General features: G+C 37.4%; 1 protein-coding gene across 1 annotated transcript in view; it reads right to left on the minus strand.

Moving 5' to 3' along the window:
* Nucleotides 1-22500, minus strand: part of LOC137640030 (serine/threonine-protein kinase PLK2-like) — a 51444-nt gene that overhangs the window by 8546 nt on the left and 20398 nt on the right. The window contains exons 2-4 of the mRNA XM_068372398.1: nucleotides 9414-9625; nucleotides 1583-1678; nucleotides 1193-1392 (exon numbers count right to left, since the gene is read on the minus strand). Coding sequence (XP_068228499.1) covers nucleotides 1193-1392; nucleotides 1583-1678; nucleotides 9414-9565 — 448 coding nt within the window. The 5' untranslated portion in view covers nucleotides 9566-9625. The remainder of the gene's footprint in view (nucleotides 1-1192; nucleotides 1393-1582; nucleotides 1679-9413; nucleotides 9626-22500) is intronic.

Genomic DNA, 22500 nt, shown 5'->3' on the forward strand with positions numbered 1-22500 from the left:
TTCCTAGGATTTGCAGAGGTTAAATGTGATAGACTGAATGAAAGGAAATAAATTGTAAAGGGCAGAAAACTAGGTATCCTAAGGTTAAAGACAGAAAACCATCAATACTATCAACAGTACTTTGCACCATGCAAAACAAGCGTTAAGTAATATTAAGGATAAGCATAAAACGGTTACTTAATGACAGCTATGCTCAAAATGTAGGCTATTAATGCTGAGCCATTCATATGGGTGAATGCTTTTGGGTCATTTCTCCACCGTACAAGATTCTATGCATATTAGATGTTCAGTCTCATACTTCATTAAATAGACCATATTTGAGAACATAATTCTTAATTTGTAAAGAAGCCTCAGAGCAATATATGCTATTAGTTGTCAAAAAGATGTAGAGAATGTCAGTAATAATTTATGCTCAGGAACATAAAACATTAATAGGACTGAAAACAGTACAATACTTTATTCAGCAATAGGAGTTCAGGGTTTTTGTTCAAGCACTCGTAAATCCTAATTCAAATTCTAATTTCCAACATAGTTTGTGTTTACACAACTACTATGTTATAAAACAATATATATCAAATTCTGTCTTGATTAGTCGTTTTCATGATCAACTTCGACATAATCTGCTAAAGGGCAGTAAACACTGTAATTATTTTCAGAAAAAAATATCTCTACTTTAAGATGTTTCCACTATAAAACTAAGCAGAATCTGTATGACCAATTTAGAAGTTTCATATGAGAACTTTATTTTTGGCAAGACTACATAAAATTCACTTTGAACCTTTTCATAAGATAATTTACTTTTTTTTTAAATCCATTTTTTGAATGGTATAACTAATGGCACACAAATATATCATTATGGTTGATCTGAATAAATGAAGTATACTCAGGCTACTTAGGTTACAAATAATCTTAGTCTTATTTGAAGTCGCTATCATTTTATATTTAATCTTTCACTTAGCCTATAGGGAAAAGCACCTAGAGACTATTCTATGACAAATACAGCAATTCCTCAATGTAATCCATTGGTGAAAAAAATCATAGAATATTCAGTTCCGGCGAAATGAAGAATGCAGAATGGGTCGGAGTAACAACAAACACGGAATGGCTATCTAGCAAGTAGCCATGTTCCAGCTAGATATTACCTATCGAAAGGAAACAGAAACTCATTAAGCCTGGATTGTTATAAAATCACCTGTTGTGAAGAATTCATGGTTGAGAACTTGGTCCAGTCTTGGTCTTGCGTTGGGATCAGGATGGAGAAATCGCCGAATAAGGTGTCTGGCAGCTTCGCTTATGAGAGGGGGAATGACATACTTGTTGGTCGTGATTCGTGAATAAGTTTCCTTCAAGGTATCTGTTTCAAATGGTGGCTGTCCCACTAAAAGAGCGTACCTGACAAGAGGAAGTAACTTTTTTAGTACAATACTTAATCTATAAAAACAGACTGTAGTTCAAATTGCACAATTTATGAACAGAGGGCAACCACTAACAAATTAATAATAAAATCAATTCTATATACAATAAAGATAAATGATATCCAACTTGAAACACTACACCAAACTATTCTAAGACTATTACTTACATGATGCAACCCATTGCCCAAATGTCAGCCTCATATGAGTGACCTAATTTATTCAAAACTTCTGGAGCTATGTAATTTGGTGTTCCACAAATGGTCCTGAAAAAAATGGTAAATCTTGATGAAAAAAGAATTAAGGAGAGAGTCCGTTTCCCTTGTCAGGAACACAAAGACAACCAGGCCAAATTTAACCATCTAAATTCACATTTTGAGTAAGAATCAAAAGGACATTTATCGTATCTATCAAAAATAAGGGTTTGGGGGAAATTTACTTACAATTTTCTTTTTAATATTTGAGCTTTACAATTACAATAAATTACTTCAAAAATTCCAAGTCGAGTAAATCACCTATCACACATTAAATACTTTAATAATACAGCTAAAAATAACTTAAATACTCACTACATGTAAACCGTGGATATAACACGCACTAATAGTGTTATTCCACAGAATTGTTCATGGCCAAAAATTAAAACTAATAGCACTTCCTGTACATAAAAGTATATACAGTATATATATATATATATATATATATATATATATATATATATATATATATGTGTGTGTGTGTGTGTGTGTGTAAGTGTGTTTCTAAATTCTAATCAAAATAATGCAATTTCACTTAACAGAAGAAGGGGTTAAAAACAAGGTTGGTCACTGTCACATTTACAGTATACTGTACAGTACTGCTAAATCATGGCCTTTTGCAAACTCCATAAATATAATAAGCCATTTCATACATCTACATAAGAGAACCATCAGTCTATTTTGGTCAATGTTAACTCGCATTCAGCAGACCACGGGTTATAGCGGTTACCTAAAAGAATTTGTAAGAACAGGCTAGAAAATCCTTTAGTAAATAAAAATGGAGAAAAAATAACAGAAACGAAAACTGTGAAAACCAGCCTGAATACTTCCTATTCATATCTCGGGGAAAATGACACCCCGCGAGCACCCCTCGAATAGCAGGACGCCTTCCTATTGGGAGCTTTAATTACCCTTCGTAATTCCATACATAGAGGAGAAGATCAAAGCAGATTCCACCCTTTAATTTAGTCAGCTTTGAATGTGTGATTGTGAAACTCCGTGGACGGGGCTCTGATAATTACAACTGACTCTTCGCATTTTGATTTCCACCAGTGACAAGGCGCCTGATGATGAAAGCATCCGATTTCCTTTAGAGACTATTTGAAACTAAAATTTATATGAAAGATCGACCTTAGAGGGAGAAGAAAACCACAGCGCAAGTCTGTCACTATTAAATTCAAATTCAAAGGTCGCTCATTAATGGCAGAGGAAAGGGACAGTGACATTGCCATAGCAAGCAGGACAATGCGCTAAAGACTGACCATATATTATATGATCAGCGCCCAAGCCTCCTCTCCACTCAAGCTAGGACCAGGGAGGGTCAGGCAGTGGCTGCTGATGACTCAGCAGATAGACCTATATGCTCCCCCCCCCAACCTTAGCTCACAAGGATGGTAAGGTTGTAGACACTAATGGCACTAACGAGTTTGAACGGGACTCGAGCCATCGACTGGCGATCACCAGGCAGAGACGTTACCAATCAGGCCACAGCAATTGAAAGGCTTTCCACCAATATCAAAATTTGTCATCAGAGGTATACATAAAATGTTTTTTCATCGGAGGTACACAAAAAATGTTTTTCATAGGAAGTATACAAAAAAATATTTTTCATCTGAGGTGTATATGATAATTTTTGTTTACAGAATACGATACACTGATATTTAATGAAATCACTTGGAGTCTTGTCTGTTCTGGTTTACGGCTGCTAAATCTCATTAATTTGTTGGACAAACGCTTGCGGTCTATTAAATTCCATACTCTTAATTTGGGTTTTGATTTCTGGCACAGTTGTTCAGTTACTCTATATGCATGTTGCATAAGATTTTTCATCATTCTACCATCGTTTACATTCTGATATTCCTAGTTTGTACTATCCTGTACGCAGACCTAGGTATGCAGTTATTGCTACATCTTAAGGTTCAATGTTAAATAGTATTCTAGAAATTTAATTCCAGCTGTGGCCATATCGTGGAATGATCTCCATATTCTGGCGGTTGAATCCGTGGAAATTCACGAGTTCAAACTTGTTACAAATACTTTTATGTTATCAGGTTCATAGAGAGTTCAGTTGATATTTCCTTTCTTAACTTCGTTCCTTTCCGTGTTGGAACCCTATGACTTGTAGCATCCTGTTTTTCCAACTAGTGTTGTAGCTTGGTTACTACTACTACTACAAATAATAATAATGCCGTTAATTATACATTTTAATGCATCTATACATGTACATACACAGTGCATACACAGCGGTGCTCTCTCTCTCTCTCTCTCTCTCTCTCTCTCTCTCTCTCTCTCTCTCTCTCTCTCTCTCATTAAACTACACCGACACAAAATGGCCCCCTCGCGTAGATAAAGAAATAACAAGGAATGGATAGGATGCAATTTCTGTATTGCTTATTATCACAAAGTCTGTCTATACAGTACACATATCAGCAACAGTGATAAACAAAATAAATGCGATGGCTCTGCCCTGATTGATATGCGAAGTGAAAGTTGAACTGAAAGAACAGGAAAATGTGGAGACGAAAATGACAGAACTGGGAGTAAGAGATTCAGCCGTGAAACCGTGTCATAAGGAAGCAAGAGGTGCTATGTTGGAGAGCCACATAAGAGTCACCGCTGTCGATTTAACGGTAGATAATCTAACAAAGTTTATTTTCTAACGAGGAATTTTGAATCAATCAAGATATCACTACAAACATTGACAGCTTCAGCTAAAAACCACCGAGAGAAGGAGAATGTTGTAAAATTCCCAGACAATACTTGACGAGGCAGTAAACAAAATGAGTATGGTTACTGAAATAAGACGAGAGAAATATTGAACTGCTAAAACCGAAAAAAATAAATGATGTGCAGTGTACAGTATATAGTGCTGAAGAATATGTAGTAAATGATTTAATTATTAAAATTATTTATTTTCAATCTATTCAAAATGTCATGGAGACTTCGTTTGTTATTCAAGAAACCTGCGTGGGAGAGGAATTTTGAACTCATGCTGAAATGTGAGCCTGAAATTCCAAAGGCTATTCATGAAAAGGCAAACAAAATAATGTTATGATGGGGCGCCTACCACATACGTGATACGCACCACGAGAGCCCCTGCTTCCACTTTAAAGGTATGGGTGGAAAGGAATAAAGTTCAAGATGATAATAGAATCATGAAAAAATGTAGAAATTATATTAAGCTAAAGAAAAAAAATGATCATATGGAGAATTTGAGGCATTACAAAACTCTGGATATGGAACTGGCGAGACTAGCAGTGAATACGGATCCTGAATACTAAGGACGTCATAAACGGCGGCTACGCAGTCCGAATATTCTATCTGTTGGAAATTACAATGCAAATCAGGGAGTTGAGAAATATGAACTGTTTAGACATATTAACGATAGCTGAATATGACTTAATGATTCTGACAGTGCTAAGATAGCTGAACATGCAATACTTTCATGAGTTTTAGAAATAAATCTATTTTCTCTATATGTTTATTGATCGATTTAAAAAGTAAATAAATTGTATCAAAATACCTTGTGGTTATATTAATTCATAAATAATAATCTCTCTGTGTGGTGATTGCCTGGTAGGTAGTAGGTTGGCCAGGGCACCAGCCACCCGTTGAGATACTACCGCTAGAGTTATGGGGTCCTTTGACTGGTCAGACAGTACTATATTAAGTCCTTCTCTCTGGTTACGGTTCACTTTCCCTTTGCCTACACATACACCGAATAGTCTGATCTATTCTTTACAGATTCTCCTCTGTCCTCATATACCTGACAACACTGAGATTACCAAACAATTCTTCGTCACCCAAGGGGTTAACTACTGTACTGTAATTGTTCAGAGGCCACTTTCCTCTTGGTAAGGGTAGAAAAGACTCTCTAGCCGTGGTAAGCAGCTCTTCTAGGATACTCCAAAATCAAACCATTGTTCTCTAGTCTTGGGTAGTGCCATAGCCTCTGTACCATGGTCTTCCACTGTCTTGGGTTAGTTCTCTTGCTTGAGGGTACACTCCGGCACACCACAGTTGGGGCCCCTGGCCTTATGGCATCCTGCTTTTCCAACTAGGGTTATAGATTTACAAGTAATAATAATAATAATAATAATAATAATAATAATAATAATATACGTAGTAACGTGAAAAATATTTCATATAACAGCAAGTGTAAATTGATGGAAAAAGACTATTAGCGTTAAAAACAAATCTTGGTTTGAATGAGACCACAAAGAAGACAAAGAGGGAAAGTGGAGACTGTTAAAAACGGAAAATGTATGGAGAGAATACAAAATCGTAAAGTGCCAATATAATCCCTTATCGAGGAGGAAGAAGGCTACCATTTTAAGAAAGAGGCCGGGAAGCACCAATAAACATAAGTTATATAGTTTTCTAAATGATTTTCTGGGAAATGTGAATGAAAAAAAAGTCTCCCAGATGATTATAGTGCCCAAGAAATATCTTATATTTTCTAAAATGTTTTAAAAACAAAGTAGAAATTCTAATAGATATTTTGGGGATACAGCATTCAGAATCACATTTGAGCTGAACCAGAAGCACAAGGAAGATTATTTAACATTATAACAAAATAACGAAGTCAACAGGATTATCAAGTAGCAAAGAAAACAAATTGTGCTTTTCATTCGAAAATATTTCTCGGGTTGCAGACATTTCAAGAATTGTAAATACTAGCATTTATGAGTATGCATCCTAAATCTGAGAAAGTTGCTATAGTTACAAAAGTTCTGAAACATAACCTTCATGTCAAAAGAAATAGAAAATGTCATTCTTGAATAACCTATTAGTCATTTGAGAAGAATCAAAGCAATAGCGGATAACCAGTCATCAAATGATCAGCTGGAAAAAATGGATGAACACAAATTTGGTTGGCTAGGGCACCAGCCCCGTTAAGATACTATCACTAGTGTGTTATGGGGGTCCTTAGACTGGCCAGACAGTACTACATTTGATCCTTCTCTCTGGTTACGGTTCACTTTCCCTTTACCTACACATACACCGAATAGTCTAGCCTATTCTTTACAGATTCTCCTCTGTCCTCATACACCTGACAACGAGATAACCAAATAATTCTCCTTCACCCAAGGGGTTAACTACTGCACTGTAATTGTTCAGTGGCTACTTTCCTCTTGGTAAGGGTAGAAGAAAGACTTTGGCTATGGGAAGCAGCTTTTCTAGGAGGACACTCCAAAATCAAACCATTGTTCTCTAGTTTTGGGTAGTGCCATAGCCTCTGTACCATGGTCTGCCACTGTCTTGGGTTAGAGTTCTCTTGCCTGAGGGTACACTTGGGCACAATATTCTATCTAATTTCTCTTCTCCTTCTTTTGTTAAAGTTTTTATAGGTCATATAGGAAATATTTATTTTAATGTTATTGTTCTTAAAACTTTTTATTTTTCCTTATTTCCTTTACTTACTAGGCTATTTTCCCTGTTGGAGCCCTTGGGCTTATAGCATCCTGCTATTCCAACTAGGGTTGTAGCTTAGCAAGTAATACTACTACTACTACTACTACTACTACTACTACTACTATAATAATAATAATAATAATAATCCTATTTTTTGCTTGCTCTTCGTGTTGCTTCTGACACAACTGTGTATGGACTACTCAATGACTTATGATCCATTGGTATTGGTGATGAAGCTTTGAGTATCGTAAAAAAAAATTTGGTTGACAACAACTGTTGTTTATGGATTGGAAATTCTTATTTGCCTTATGAACCATTAAGAATAACGGGGCTACAGAGAAGTGTACTAGGACCAATCCTATTTTGTATCATACAATTAGGTCTGTCAAAGTATTACATATATAGGGTGAAGTTCAAGCTATTTGCGCGTTATACACAATTCTTCCTTCATAAATGACATTGTTGATACAGATGAGAAATTACACTCCGGTCTTTAAGTGTTAGAGAATGGATAACAAAACTAAATCTATATAAAAGTAAATCGAGTATGTGGTGGTGGCAAAGAAAAGCTATTTAAGAAACTTTGGTGACATCAAAATAATCAATAATGACAACTTGGTCCCAATATCTGGTAGAGTTTGTAACCAAGGTATTAATAGACTGTAATTTGTCTCTGTGCTCAAATAAACAATGTAGTATGAATCATTGGATATCATCTCAGAAACCTATCTTTTGAGAGGAATTTCTGGATGAATGTGCTCTTTAGAAACTGTGATTAACTGAGTTATTACCAGGATTGATTACTCCAACTATGTCTACTACAACCTACCCAAAGTATAAATTAAGAAGTTGCAAAAACATAATAGAGAGAGGACCAGACTGATAAAAGGTGTTCCACCCCGGGAAAGGATTACCCCTATTGATTGAACTACACTGGCTTGCTATCAAAGCTACAATAAACTATAAGAGATGTTCAATAGCTCGCCATGTTGTCAGAACTGGACGTCCGAAATACTTAAGGGAATTGCTACACATCGTGAAGCCAGCAAATCGTGCCGACACGAGACTAGTGTAGTTACAGATGGTTTCTAGTTACTGGAGTCAAGATACAACTTGACTGTGGGTTCTAGAGCTTTCAAGTATGCGGCCCAAAGGGAACTGTAAAACATGCTCCCACTTGATATCAAAATAACTGAGCATATCAAGCCTTCAAGAACTTTGAGATTATTTTTGTTTTTAAAGTGATACGCTACCAAGTATTTGAAAATGAACACAGATTGTTGTGTGCGATTCCCGAAATACTTAAAAAGCGTAGAGGACAACCAAGTCTTGTGGGTTCTGCAGGGCTTTTCCGTATGAGACAGGATCAAGAAAATCACATTAAAGTATTTATGTATACATTATATATATATATATATATATATATATATATATATATATATATATATATATATATATATATATATATATATATATATATATACATGTATATATATATATATATATATATGTATGTATATATATATATATATATATATATATATATATATATATATATATGTACATGTATATATGTTTATATATATGTATACATATATGTATATATATATATATATATATATATATATATATATATATGTACATGTATATATGTTTATATATATGTATACATATATGTATATATATATATATATATATATATATATATATATATATATATATATATACATGTATATATGTTTATATATATGTATATATATATATATATATATATATATATATATATATATATATATATATTATATATATATATATATATATATATATATATGTATATATATATATATATATATATATATATATATATATATATATATATATATATACATATATATATATATATATATATATATATATGTATGTGTATATCTATCTATCTATCATATATATATATATATATATATATATATATATCTATATATATATATATATATATATATATATATATATATATATATATATATATCGCTCCTTTCAGATCAGGTGTTGACCAGATGTAGAAAGAATTTTGTAGTAAACAAATCAGAATATAAGAGACAATTTTAAGGTTACTTCTGACACCAAAAGGTATGAGTCGTCTTTTTCCTTTACTCCCTGACAGTCAACTACCATGAAAATTGCTCTGGGGCCCACGAAAATTACAACCGAGCTCGGCAGTAGTCCTGTTCTACATACTCGCTCTACGCAAAGCGGTTGTAAAATTATTGCAATCCTGATTGTCTTCAAGTGGTGGAACAACACTAGTAATGATTAAACGCCCTTCTCAACTTACACGTTTCTGTTGTCGTCGAGGCGTGTGGCCAGACCGAAGTCTCCAATCTTCATGACCATGTCTTCCGTGAGAAACATGTTGCCCAACTTCAAGTCTCGGTGGATGACCTGCTGCTGATGGACGTAGGCGACGCCCTCCGCTAACTGCCGCATGTAATAACGTACCTCCGGCTCCGTCAGAGTCCGACGGTGTTTCAACACATGTACCAAACTCTGCAAAAGAGATCAACACACTTAATAAAGTCTGCAAATAAAATGTAATTAAACGTGATTTGTTAAACCAAACTTCAAAACCTTATTAGAAAGAAGACCTGAAAATTATAATTAAGATTAACATTGTAGTCGGTAATGTTATTAATGCAAAAATAAGTCAACTTGCCATTGTTTTTGTTTTAAAGAAATATCTAGATGGATATTCTGTAAAGAAAACAAATGATTAATCGTGCTATTGCCGGGATTGACTACTGTAACTATCTATCACAATATGCACTAATTTAAACGAATTATAGAACACAATAAAGAGGCCCAACATTGATAAAAGGTGTCCTACCACGAGAAAGGATTACTTTTATACTAACTAAATTACACTGGCTGCCTTTTTCAAAGCCAAAAGAGAGTAAAAAAATATGTGCAATAACTCAAGTTAACAGAACCGTTCGTCTAAAATACATAAGGGTATTACCACACATCGCGCAGCCAACGAATCGTGTACACACAAGAACAGTTACAGATGGTTTCAAGTTATTGGAACCAAGATGGACCTCTGCTGCAGGTTCTATGTGACCCCAAGGCCATCCATATAACAAGCTCCCACTACAATGATAAGACATCCGAAAGACTGAAGATATCAAGGCTTCCAAGATCAAACTTTAGATTTTCTTGTTTTCTTAAGTGCTTCGATAATGTGGATTTGAGAATTAACGTGAAATACACTGTAATACTCTATATACCTAAGAATGTATACGACAAACAAATCTTGTAGGTCATGTAGGACACAGGGTTTCCTGTGTGATAGGACCAGAAAAACAACACTTAGTAATTGAGGTCCTTTTTAGTTAGAATTATTTGAAACGGAGAAAATAACAGACACCATAATGTTTGTGATTGTAAAATTACATTAAAAAGTAATTTCTTCTCTAAAATTAGTTATGCCAAAGTAAAATTAACACGCAACAAAAATTGGGCTGTAAACAACTAGACTTTTTCTTTTGCTTAAAGGCAGAAGCAAGTTCCCACGAGAACTACTGTTAAGTTGCCCTGAAATTGCCCCTCTGTAAAAATGCGTAAAAACGTAAAATCCAAAATGAAGAGAAAACCGAATCGTTAAAATAACCACAACGTATTCCTATTAGCGCACGAAAGATTGGACTGTCAAACTAACCCTTTGTCAGGTGAATGTCATCCCCGCTTCTTGCCTACAATTCTAAAGAACAAAGCAAGTAAGCTCACTCATTCCTTATTTCACAAAGCGTCTGTAGTGGACATTCCAACTCTTGTCTTGATGGCGCCTATAAATCGCTCATTACCCAATTACTGCAACAATATGACCCATTTCATGACAACCTTTGACATACATTGGGGCAAACCCCAGTTAATTAACTCTCTGGTTTTAACAGGGGAAACGGCATATAAAGAGAGGGATTGAAAAAGTGGACAGACAACACTACCCTCGTAAAGGGCATCGCGTCGCATCCCGTTGTCATTAAAAACGGTGGCAGGGCGTCATTTGCAGCTTGGGTTAGAAACGAAGGAGAGGATCGTTACGTACATCCAAAACTTGGCGGTCATTAAAAATGAAATAAAAAAATATATATAAAAACGTCCTATATAAATGCAACGTCCCCAAATAATTGGCTTTACTAAAAATTTCCTCATGAACAGGTGTAGAAAAAAACTTGTGTAAAAATGCTTGAGAATCATCAAAATGTTAAAAGGACGAAGTATAATATTAATTTGTCAGAACATTTGGCATTACTTTCGTCTTAGCTCTCTTTCTTATGAGAACTTTGAAGGGGACACTTAGATGTAATAAACTCTACAGTATACGACAACTATTACAATTTCTAATGGCGATAACCCCAAATCCAAATACAGGTAATGGGAATGAAAAAAAAAATATTTAAAAAAATTGATGATACTGTGGTGTACAAGAATTTCAGTGATGCAATAAAACTATTTCAAATGAAATTACACGAAATACTTTCCAATATTCCACATCCGGTAACTGTCCGAGCTTCAAAAATAACATTCAGATAAAATCCACCAAAAAAGCATTGCTGCTCGGTGTATGTCAGAATTCACTTCACAGTAAAGCACCAAATATTTTTCCAAGATGAAAAAAGTCGTTGAATAAGTTACAATAGACCTTGTTCCAACGCTAATTGCAAATTTCAGAGATAATTCGATTTGGATACAACGTGGAAACTTCCTATTCAGAAAACCTCCGCCATTTGAAAATGTATAAGTGTACCATAGATAGTTTTACCATGTACCACATCTAAAGCAGTTTTACTTGTTGATAAGTTATTTCCTCTTGTACTTCATCTCAAATCTTTTTCTTTTAAGTAACCAGAAAAAAATATAAACTGTTGAGATTAAACAGCACTCCATATTTAAAGTGTTCAAATTTGCAACACCTCTTTATATTGGTTTTGTAAAGATAGTTTTTAAAAAACACCAAAAGTGATTTTCCTTTGAAAGTTACTAAATACATGCATAACCAATCCACAAACTGTTAAGTAATGCGAAATCATTCATCCCTTTGAATAAAAAAAAGAACGAAAATAAATAAAACATTCTAATGGTTGACCGCTTCTATTTAGCCTTTGATGCAAATGATCCGGTCTCAATGAAAGGGGGGGGGGGGGCAAAAAAGTGATACTGAATGATTCTTCCTACCGATTATACGTTATTTTTCTGTCAAATGAAATGATTGTGTGATCAATATTAACAATTATAAACTAGAAGGAAAAACTCGTCTCAAATAAAGCTAACTTAGAAGTGACCATCCGCCGTAAGGTATAATCTACAGTAATTATATGCAGCCTCTCCCTTCACTTAGCCAGCCAACCATCCATCCACTCGGGTACTACTACTGCTGTACAAGACAAAGGGGCCTGAGGAGCATCCGAGGAGCATAATTCCTCAGGGAAAAACTACGAGACGAGAGCACCAACGGGGGAATGTTTGCTCCTGGCAAGGATACGCATCCAGTCTACTTATAGTCTGGTTCAAACAAACTACAACCTTCTGTCTCACGTCATCTTTTTTACCTCAGCCAACGAAGTTAGGAGGAGGTTATGTTTTGGCCCCGGTTAGTGTGCGCGTGCATGTGTTTGTGTGAACAGCTTCCTGACCACAATTTTCATGGCAAAGTATTGAAACTTGCAGGGATTAACTGGTATGTAAAAAGATGGTAAAGATTAAATTTTGGAAGGTCAAGGTCAAAAGTCAAGGTCACGGTCAAGCAAAAGGACAAATTCACGTAATCAGCCATAAGTATGGACATCGTTGTCACAGACTTCAAACTGAGTGCATGAAAATCCACGCCAATTAATACATAAGGTTAAAGGTCAAGGTCAAGATGGAGAAATTAGCTGCCGCGGCGGCGGTCTACACTCTAATAAGTACCCCTCTAGTTATTTTCTTTTAACTTTGAAAGGTAAAGCTTGTAAGGGGAAACTAACACTGCTGTTAATGTGCATTTCGGAATAGAAATGAAGATTAATCTCAAATAGGCTTCGGATGTTCTTTTTTTTCTTTTCAATACAGCAGGCTCTAATGTAGTAGTGTGTCAAACCCAAACTGGGGGGTTAAAGTTCCTTGTTCCAAGAGACAATCGACAAAATACCTTTAAAATGAAATGGAAAAGGCGAAATCTCTCCATGTTACATAGGCCTATGGTAACGTGGTAAGCATTAGTTAGGCCTCACTTGTACACCAAACGAACAGGAGGAGGAGGGGAAATGTATGACTGATTACCTTAAGTGAAGGCAAATGGACCTGGGGCCTAATGTTGTTTACGTAACACCGCAGCCCCTTCCAAGAGAATTCAGTTAATTACGGTTTGCAGGTGATGAGATTCTCGCTTCCAAGGCGCCAGTGGACTGGGAAGGTGGCCTCGAAGCCTCCCACGATCAAGACCAGTTACTATTATATATAATATGGGAACGATTTTCCAAAGAAAATACTAGAATTGAGACGGTAAAACCTCATAAGAATGGAGGGTACAAAAAACCGAAATAAAACAAAGGAACTAGGAAAATACTCTATCATTATAAAAAAAGCACGCTCAAGATATCAACTGAAGGTTAAGTTCATATCTCCAATTTGAAATAATAAAAAAAAAATAATATTAAGTAAATCTACCATCGCCTGCAAGTCTCTATTTTTTGATGGGGTCTTCTCAATTCCTTCTTATCCAAACTTTCTTTTCTCGACTGCATTTACAGTATTTTTCACCCCTATCTTCCAACCTCAGCTTATATCTATTCTCCATTTTCACCAAAGTGAACGCCCCACCATTTTCTATTATTATTATTATTATTATTATCATTATTATTACAAGCTAGGCTATAACCCTAGTTAGAAAAGCAAGATGCTATAAGTCCAAGGGCTCCAACAGGGAAAACAGTCCGGTGAGGAAAGGATTGATTGATTGATTTAAAGTTTTCAGGCATCCTGTGAGGAAAGGAAACAAGGAAATAAATTACAAGAGAAGAATAAAAAAAATAAAATATTTAAAAAACAGTAACAGCATTAAATTGGATCCTTAACATATAAATTTAAAAAAAAAAATAAGAGGAAGAGAAATGAGATTAAACAGCATGCCCAAGTGTACTCCCAAGCAAGAGAACCCTAATCCAAGACAGTAGAAGGCCATGGTGCAGAGGCTATGGCACTACCCATGACCAGAGAACAATGGTTTGACTTTGGAGTGTCCTCATCCTAGCAGAATTGCTTACCATAGCTAAAGGGTCTCTTATATCCTTACCAAGAGTTAAGTAGCCACTGAACAATTACATTGCAATAGTTAACCCCTTGAATAAAGAAGGATTGTTTATTAACCTCAGTGTTGTCAGATGTATGAGGAGAGAGGAAAATTTGGAAGGAATGGGCCAGAGAGAAGGATTCAATGAGTACTGTCTGGCCAGTCAAAGGATCCAATAACACACTAGCGGAAGTATCTCAAAGGGTGGCTGGTGCCCTGGTCAGCCTACTACTTACCAACAATAAAGAACCCTTTCCAAACATCTCCACGAATGTTTTATTTTACATTCAATCCAAAAACTCCAAATCTAATGATTTTCATTTTTAATTAAATCATTCATAAAAGTGCTTCTATAGTGTCTGAATACAACTGGCAAAGTCTTTCTAAACATTTTACTTACGTGAATTGTTTTCTATTCTCAGCCCTATACACTGACTTTTTATTACAGCAATCAATTTATCTCAAAGCATCCGCAAAAGAGCATACAGTTTTAGTATTTTACCCTTCCCAAAGTCCTTCACACACACTACAAACGTTACTCCTTCCTCCCTAGATCTTCCCTTAACATGAAACACCCACACAAAAACTTTTCCAAAAAACACGCACACACACACGAAGGAAAATTCCTCTTTACTAAAAACCGACCTCATTCAGTTAACTTTCCTTAGGGAAATGAACTATCATTCATTTGTCTATTTGTACTTTACGTTCAAAGCTCCTTTGTGGCGGAGTTGCTAAGTCAATGGAACCTAAGTTTCTTGGGCCCGGGTTCGTTTCCCTGGCCGACCAGAAGCTACTATCTTGGAGTTGATTCCCCCTTGGGATTCTGATCAAGAGGTAGAGAGAATGAAGATATTAGGTGTAAAAAAGATATGGCTTATATGAATAAATATGAAAAAAGTCTGAGTAAAATTATCATTTATATATATATATATATATATATATATATATATATATATATATATATATATATATATATACTATCTAAGTTACAACCCTAGTTAGAAATGCAGGATGTTACAATCGTAAAGGCTCTAACAGGGAAGCTAACCCAGTGATGAGAGGAAATTACAGCTATATATATATATATATATATATATATATATATATATATATATATATATATATATATATATATATATATATATATATATATATATATATATATATATATATATATATATATATATATAGTAACGACATTAAAATAGATAAGTCATATGTAAATTATGAAACAAGACTTGTCACCATGTTTAACAGAATGACATTTGCAACAAGTTTGAATTTCTTTCGTACCAACAATTCAACTGCCTGATTTGGAAGATCGTCCACAATCTGGTCACAGCTAGAATAAATCTTCAAGAATAGCGTGTAATACTGAGGCTTGGGGTGGAAAAGCAAAGCTACTTTTTTTTATTATTATTAACTGGATATCTAGTACCACGTATATGATGGTACAGTCAGGAAATATGCGATTGCAAAGAATGGTCAGAATTATGAAAAATCTACGAAAAAAAATCAGCTCCAAAAGTGCCGAGATTAATATCATGATAGGGAATAAGGAATTTAAGATTGGAGTCAGCAACTAAAGGCAGGACAAAAGAACGATAATTAAAACAAAATTAAAACATTCATCAGGATGGATTGATTGGCAAAAGTCTTAAAAAAGGTTTTGTCAATATCCCAAGTATTTTGTACAATTAAAGAAGAAACATACCAGATTGAGTCGAGTTTCTCATAGGTAGGTTTGCAATCAAGAATCATACCTAGAATTTTAAATGAGTTGTGTATCCTTAGAGACATTGTCAATGCAAAGATATTGATGACGAGTCATTGTCCTTGACCTATTCATAATCATACTTGTTAGGGCTCAACTTCATCCATCATGATTTGCACCTAACATTACATTTTAGCTAGGTGTATATTCAGGAGAATTGGTGGATTAAAGTATTATTATTTGCATATGCAACAAGCCTCCTTTCTATACCAAACAACAAATCCTGCGTACGTAATATGAAAACTAATGGGCCGAGGACACTACCCCGAGGTTCACTAAATATTGCATTCCTACAGTTGATATATTACTTTACAACCATTATTTGTAATATATTACTTAAAATCCAATAATGATGTTAATATAAGACCCACCCACTCCCTACTGTTTGAGTTTGAGAACAAGGGCCTCACGAATAACACTGTCAAATGCAGCACTAAAATCAAGGTCAGAAAAACTATCTTTCTGACTCCAATCGATGTATTTCTGAAAAGCATTTTAAGGAAGGAGTCAAATGCTCCAAGGCCTTTACAAAAGCCAAACTGCAAACTAGGGAACAGATGATTACCATCAGCATACCTATTAAGATGTTCTGCCAACTCTATATGATATGCGAGTTGAGGAAATTGGAAAGTAAGCGGCAGGGCTAGAGCTACCACAAGCACACACATATATCCATACGATATGATGGCACATAATTCCTTAGGTAGAAACCAGGTGTCACTGAAATTTTGACCGATTAGAAACTTTATATGATCTACAGGGAGTATGATATATGCATCCTCTGGTACTCTGGAGAATTCTTTGAGAGCGGTTTTACTGCCAAAACTCTTCAATGCTAAACTCACATGTATTTTATTAACAATTGGGAATATCTTTAAAATTGTTACTGTATGTCAATATTATATGTCAATATTAGAAAGTTTCTTTACTTTTTAAAACAGTTTTCTTTATAGCTAGTACCAAAGTAGTTTTTTTATTGTTTAACTGCACTAATAAATTTCAGGACTACTTTAATTTCTTGTCTTGTACTAAAATTATTTACTTTTTCATTAATTTATTTAGGGTTGCAAACCCATAATGTTCTCAAAACCATCTTAGTGAACACTGGTTTCCTAACTTCATTACTTTTATTTCAATAAAAAATGCACCTATGCTGAGGTATTGGTTGGTTTTCTGTATACACTAAACTTTAAATTTATCATTACATTTGTTTTATATCAATCCAAAAGGAAAACTACCATTATTTCCAATTATTGTGTACCAAGCCATTCAATCCATCAAAAAAATGTATCTCGATTTTATTTCCCTGTCCAAACGCATATGTCATCAATATAGCTAAACCGTTTTACACTGTTAGGTCGAATGTTCCTTAATATTCAGCTATCAAAAACTCCCCGTACTTTATACTGCCATCCCATACATTGAGTATAAAATTTCCCGTTATATTTAAATCTACAATCTTTTATAAACGGTTAATATTAGAAAATGATAAATCCAATAGTCAACCTTAGAGTCTAGGTCTAGGATATCAGAGAAATTCCAAGGCCTCGTCAATGGGTACAATAGCAAATAATGATATAACGTTAAAACTGTCAAACGTTAAGAAACTACTAATATGTACATTTTCTATTTTACTCTTTAAGATGACGTACTTTTTTACGTTTGACTTTGAGGTGGTGCCAACCAAAGGATTAACGATATTGACTATTTATGCAAATAAAGTATACGATGCTGAAACCAGAAAACGAATTGTTGGCTTAGCTTATAGTTTTTAAGGGTTCTAGAGAGGGCACAAAATTTATCAGATTTCATTCCGTTCCAATAAGTCTTTCAGGTTTTGATGTCTATTTACAGTATTAACAGGATTTTAGACAAATTATCTATGCGTGTTTACATCACGAATTGTTTTACATTTTTTCGATACCATTTTTTATGCAGGATTACCACTGTTCCATATTCTTCTTTTGTCAATTTTCATCTAATTTTCATTCGCCAAGTAATGAATTTCTTCAATCTTTTTGGACAATTTGGGACTACTTCCTTTATATTGCCATATATGATGTCCTTTAACCCTATTTACTGCCGAAGTAAATAGGCCTATGTGACCAAGGCGACAGTCGACTGCTATAACCATAGAGCGATTTAAAGAGATAGAGAGTTTATTCCGACTCAGTTATACGTGTTCCTGTCAAATTAACCTTTAGATCTTAGTAGAATCGATATTAACCCATCTCCACCACTATAATCCTGTTAATGGCTTAGTAACGCTTGGCAAGACGGAATAAGCTTGGTTAAGAGTCCTTCCACGAACGGGGTCAGAGATTATCTTAAAATTCATTTCCAATTGGGTCTAGGATCCCATGGCATAGCGAATGAGATGTTAAGATGTATTTGACTTATTCAAAAAATTAAAACCACAAGAACTATTCAAATTGTAAAACTGATTTACAAATTCAAATGGCTATAATGAAAAAAGGACATTTCAATTCTAAGGGCAAAACCTCAATTTCATAGGCAGATGTACACAGAACCGGAATCAACTCGAACCTCTCTTTATGACTTAATAATCACAGCAGCTGACTGTCACCACGGTTCCGACTTTAATGTTTGAATCATTGGCAGGTCAAATATTCTTATATAAAAATTAATTTCCCCTTAGGTCTACGATCCTGACGCAGAGGGAGATAAATATTAATTGTTATTTGTGGCCTAACAAACAAATAAATCCACACAAATTATATATATATATATATATATATATATATATATATATATATATATATGTGTGTGTGTGTGTGTGTGTGTGACAATTTTTAAGCAAATTGCATTTTACCTAACATACTTCCTCCCTCCAAATAGACAGGAGTACTCTATCGCGTCTCTACCGACCAGATATTTTCTTTCACCACAGGCCACCAAGCCCCGATCCCCCTAACCCCTTCAAACCTGCGGGATCCTGACCTCTTTGTTTCCCAGCATGCCCCAAGGGTAAGCTTAGGCCAGGCTTCCATGTCAACAACAACCATTCTACTCTGGTTTCAGGAAAAGTGGCATATGATAAATGGGTTTATAGTGTGGAAGGATGGGGGGGAGGGCAATTACCCTATAGGGACGTGGTAAGTATGTTAGGAAAAATACAATTTACTTAGAAATTGTCATTTGTTCTGATACGAATACTTCCCATGTCCCAATACATAGGAGCCTAAGAATTAGGAGGAGAGAAAATAGACCCTGAAGAGAAGTGAGGGAGCTGCAGGTGAGGGGGGTGTAAGGCCTGTATGGGAAAAGCAAAACAGAAAAAGGGGGTTAATGTAAGCAAGATAAATAGGCAACACTCACCCAAGGGGCATCATTATCTTGTCCGGTTGATCCATGGACGGCCGAGGGGATAGGGTCCGAGACGCTCTATCCCTCGTTACCTTATCCGGCCTGTTACGTGTAGCCGCCCATAGATCCTCTGCTAGATGACTACGATGGGACCAAGCTTTAACCCCTCCCGGGACTTGAGGGAGTAGTCCTTAAGGTAGTGGGCCATGAAAGTCGCCTGTCTCGACCATACACATGCCCTCAGCACCTGGCTGACCGCCATGTTTTTCTCAAAGGCCAACGAAGTGCCGATGTCTCGAATGTTGTGAGGCTTGACGAACCTGGGGAAGACTTCGCCCTTCGTCAGGTATGTCCTTCGGATTGTCTCCCAGAGCCCGAAGGAGATCGTATTCTTCGACATCGCCTTCTTCACTCACACTGTTGTCACAAAATCTCCTGAAAGCCGGCTGGAGGGCGGAGGTCCTAGAGAGATATTTCCTCACCGACCTCACCAGTCATAATAGAAGGTCCTCCGAGTCATTTGACCTGGGAATGGCGGGGATGGAGAACTTGTTGAAGAGGGCAGTCATCTACCGCTGGGTTCTGTGTTTCTGCCACAAAGGAGGGGACGGGCTTGAAGCACAACTTCTTCATCTGTGGGAGTGGGAGACTTCTGCAGAGAGGCCATGGAGTTCGCCTACCCTTTTGGCCGAGGCCAGGGCAAGGGAACACAGTCTTTAGGGTCAGTCTCCTGTCAATTTGTCTCAGAGGCTTGAAAGGCAGCTTCTTTAGGGAGTCGAGGACTTTGGTAATGTCCCACGAGAGGGGCGAGAGGGTCGTGGGGGGACTGCTCGAACTTCTTCACCAGCATCGAGAGGCAATTGGAGAGCTTAGGTTCATGTCCTTAAGGAGGAAGATCTAGCCCAGGGCTGCACAGAATCCCTTCACTACTGGTACTGACATGCCCCAGTCAAGTCGAAGATGTACTAGAAACTCTGCAATAACTGGGATTGAAGCTTTGAGGGGCTGAATGCCTTCTTTGTTGCACCATTTGCCAAAGGTTGCCCATCTTGCCTGGTAAATGGCCCTTGAGGATTGCCTTTGATTTGAGGTCATCTGGCTGATGGGCCTCATGGAGTAACTTCGTAGAACTTCTGGAAGTGGGGCTGCCTTAGCAGGTCTTGTCTTAGAGGCAGGGGCCACAGAGGCTCCGTTGCCAAGGATTTCAGGTCCGTGAACCACTTTTCCAACCACCACGGAGCTATTAGGGACAACTTTGCCTGCTTTGCCTCCCGAAGCCAGTTCAGGGTCTGCCGAAGGAGGACAAATGGGGGAAAGGCGTATGCATTGAATCCGTCCCATGATTGTTGGAATGCGTCTCCCAGAGCTGCTGCTGGGCTCGGGACTGGGGAGCAAAAGGCCGGCAGTTTTACGTTCAGGTGTGTCAAAGAGGTCCAGGCACAGAGATCCCCACCTTTCTATCACCGCCCTTGCTACCTCCGGGTAAAGGAACTATTTCCCCAGGTAATACTTTTCCCTCCCTGCTGAGGACATCCGCAACCACGTTCCTTTTGCCCAGGATGTACCTGGTCGTCAGGGAGATGGCATTGTCCTCGGCCCAGGATAAGAGGTCTACTGCCAGGTCGTGGATCCTAGGGGATCACAAGCCGCCCTGCTCCTTGACGTATGCGACGATGGTAGCATTGTCACTCATCAGGGCCACCCTTCTCCCCACTAATGAGTCCCCCAGGACGCAGAGCGCCTTCTGAACTGCCAGCAGCTCGAGTTCGTTTAAGTGGGGGGTCTTGTCTTCCGAGGACCAATGCCCTCAGCCATCCTGACCAGAAGGTAGGCTCCCCATCGCTCCCTGGATGCATCCATGAACAGAAGCAGTTCCGGAGGAGGATCCAGCAGCGAGACCCCAGCTCAGTTGTTCATTGGGTCCAGCCACCACTGGAGAGCTGCCTTGGTTGACAGGAACAGGGGCCTCTTTGGCGACGGGTACTGTTTTTGCCAGGGCCTGTCTCTCTTTCAGGTCCCACTGGGCTTTGCGTAGCATCAGTCTTCCCTTGGGCACGAGTTTCTCCAGACACACCAGGTGGCCTATCAGTCTCTGCCACTCCTCTAGAGATGCCGGATTTCCCCTGGTGAAGGGCTCCGCCATGATTTCCAAATTGACGAAACTCTCCTACATCGAGAAGGCCTTTGCTTGCACGGAGAGAATTTCCATTCTCAAGTACACTGTCCTCGTTGTTAGGGAGAGTTTTGACTTTTCCCAGTTGAACTCCACCCCCAGTTCTGCACAGAAAGTCACTAATCTGTCCCTTTTGCCCTGACAACTGCTCCCTGGACTCAAGAGGAGCAACCAGTCGCTGAGATATCTCAACAGTCTTATCCCTCTCTTGTGGACCCACTCGGAGACCAGGGAAAAAACAGTTTTAAAGACCTGAGGCACAGTCAACAGGCCAAAGCACTTGAAGTTGAGGAACTTCCTGCTGGACGGGTGTACAGGTACTGGGTTTTGAAAATGAGCGTCCTTGACATCCAGGGATAGCAGTCTCTCCACGGGGGCGGTATAAAGGACTGCCGAAGTACCCGACGAAGATGCGGGGTCACTGAGGAGCATTGCAACATGCCCATCCTTTCTCCACTTTTCTAGGGCCTCTTCCACCGTATCCTCCGGGAAGAGAGCCTCTCTGGAGATAAAGGCATCCCTCAGATTCTTCAGTTCCTTGTCCAGGACTTGCCTAGGCAATCTATAAAGGACTAAGTCCCTCCTTCGTTGGACCCAGTTTGACACCACGATATATGACTGTCCCGCCAAGAAGGCTACATCCTGCGACCCCGAGACCGCTAACTCCAGGAACTACTCTCTTGTCTAGTAGTTCCTTGCGCCGCTCTCCAAGGTGAAGGACATTAGGGCCATGGACCAGAGGTCCAACCACGAAGCCACGTCGCCCCCCGGCCCATGCGGCTGCTTCCATAGCTTGCGTCTCCTATACAGTGAAGCCCACG

This window comes from Palaemon carinicauda, chromosome 4 (genome assembly GCF_036898095.1).
Source record: "Palaemon carinicauda isolate YSFRI2023 chromosome 4, ASM3689809v2, whole genome shotgun sequence".
Taxonomy (NCBI): Eukaryota; Metazoa; Arthropoda; class Malacostraca; order Decapoda; family Palaemonidae; genus Palaemon; species Palaemon carinicauda.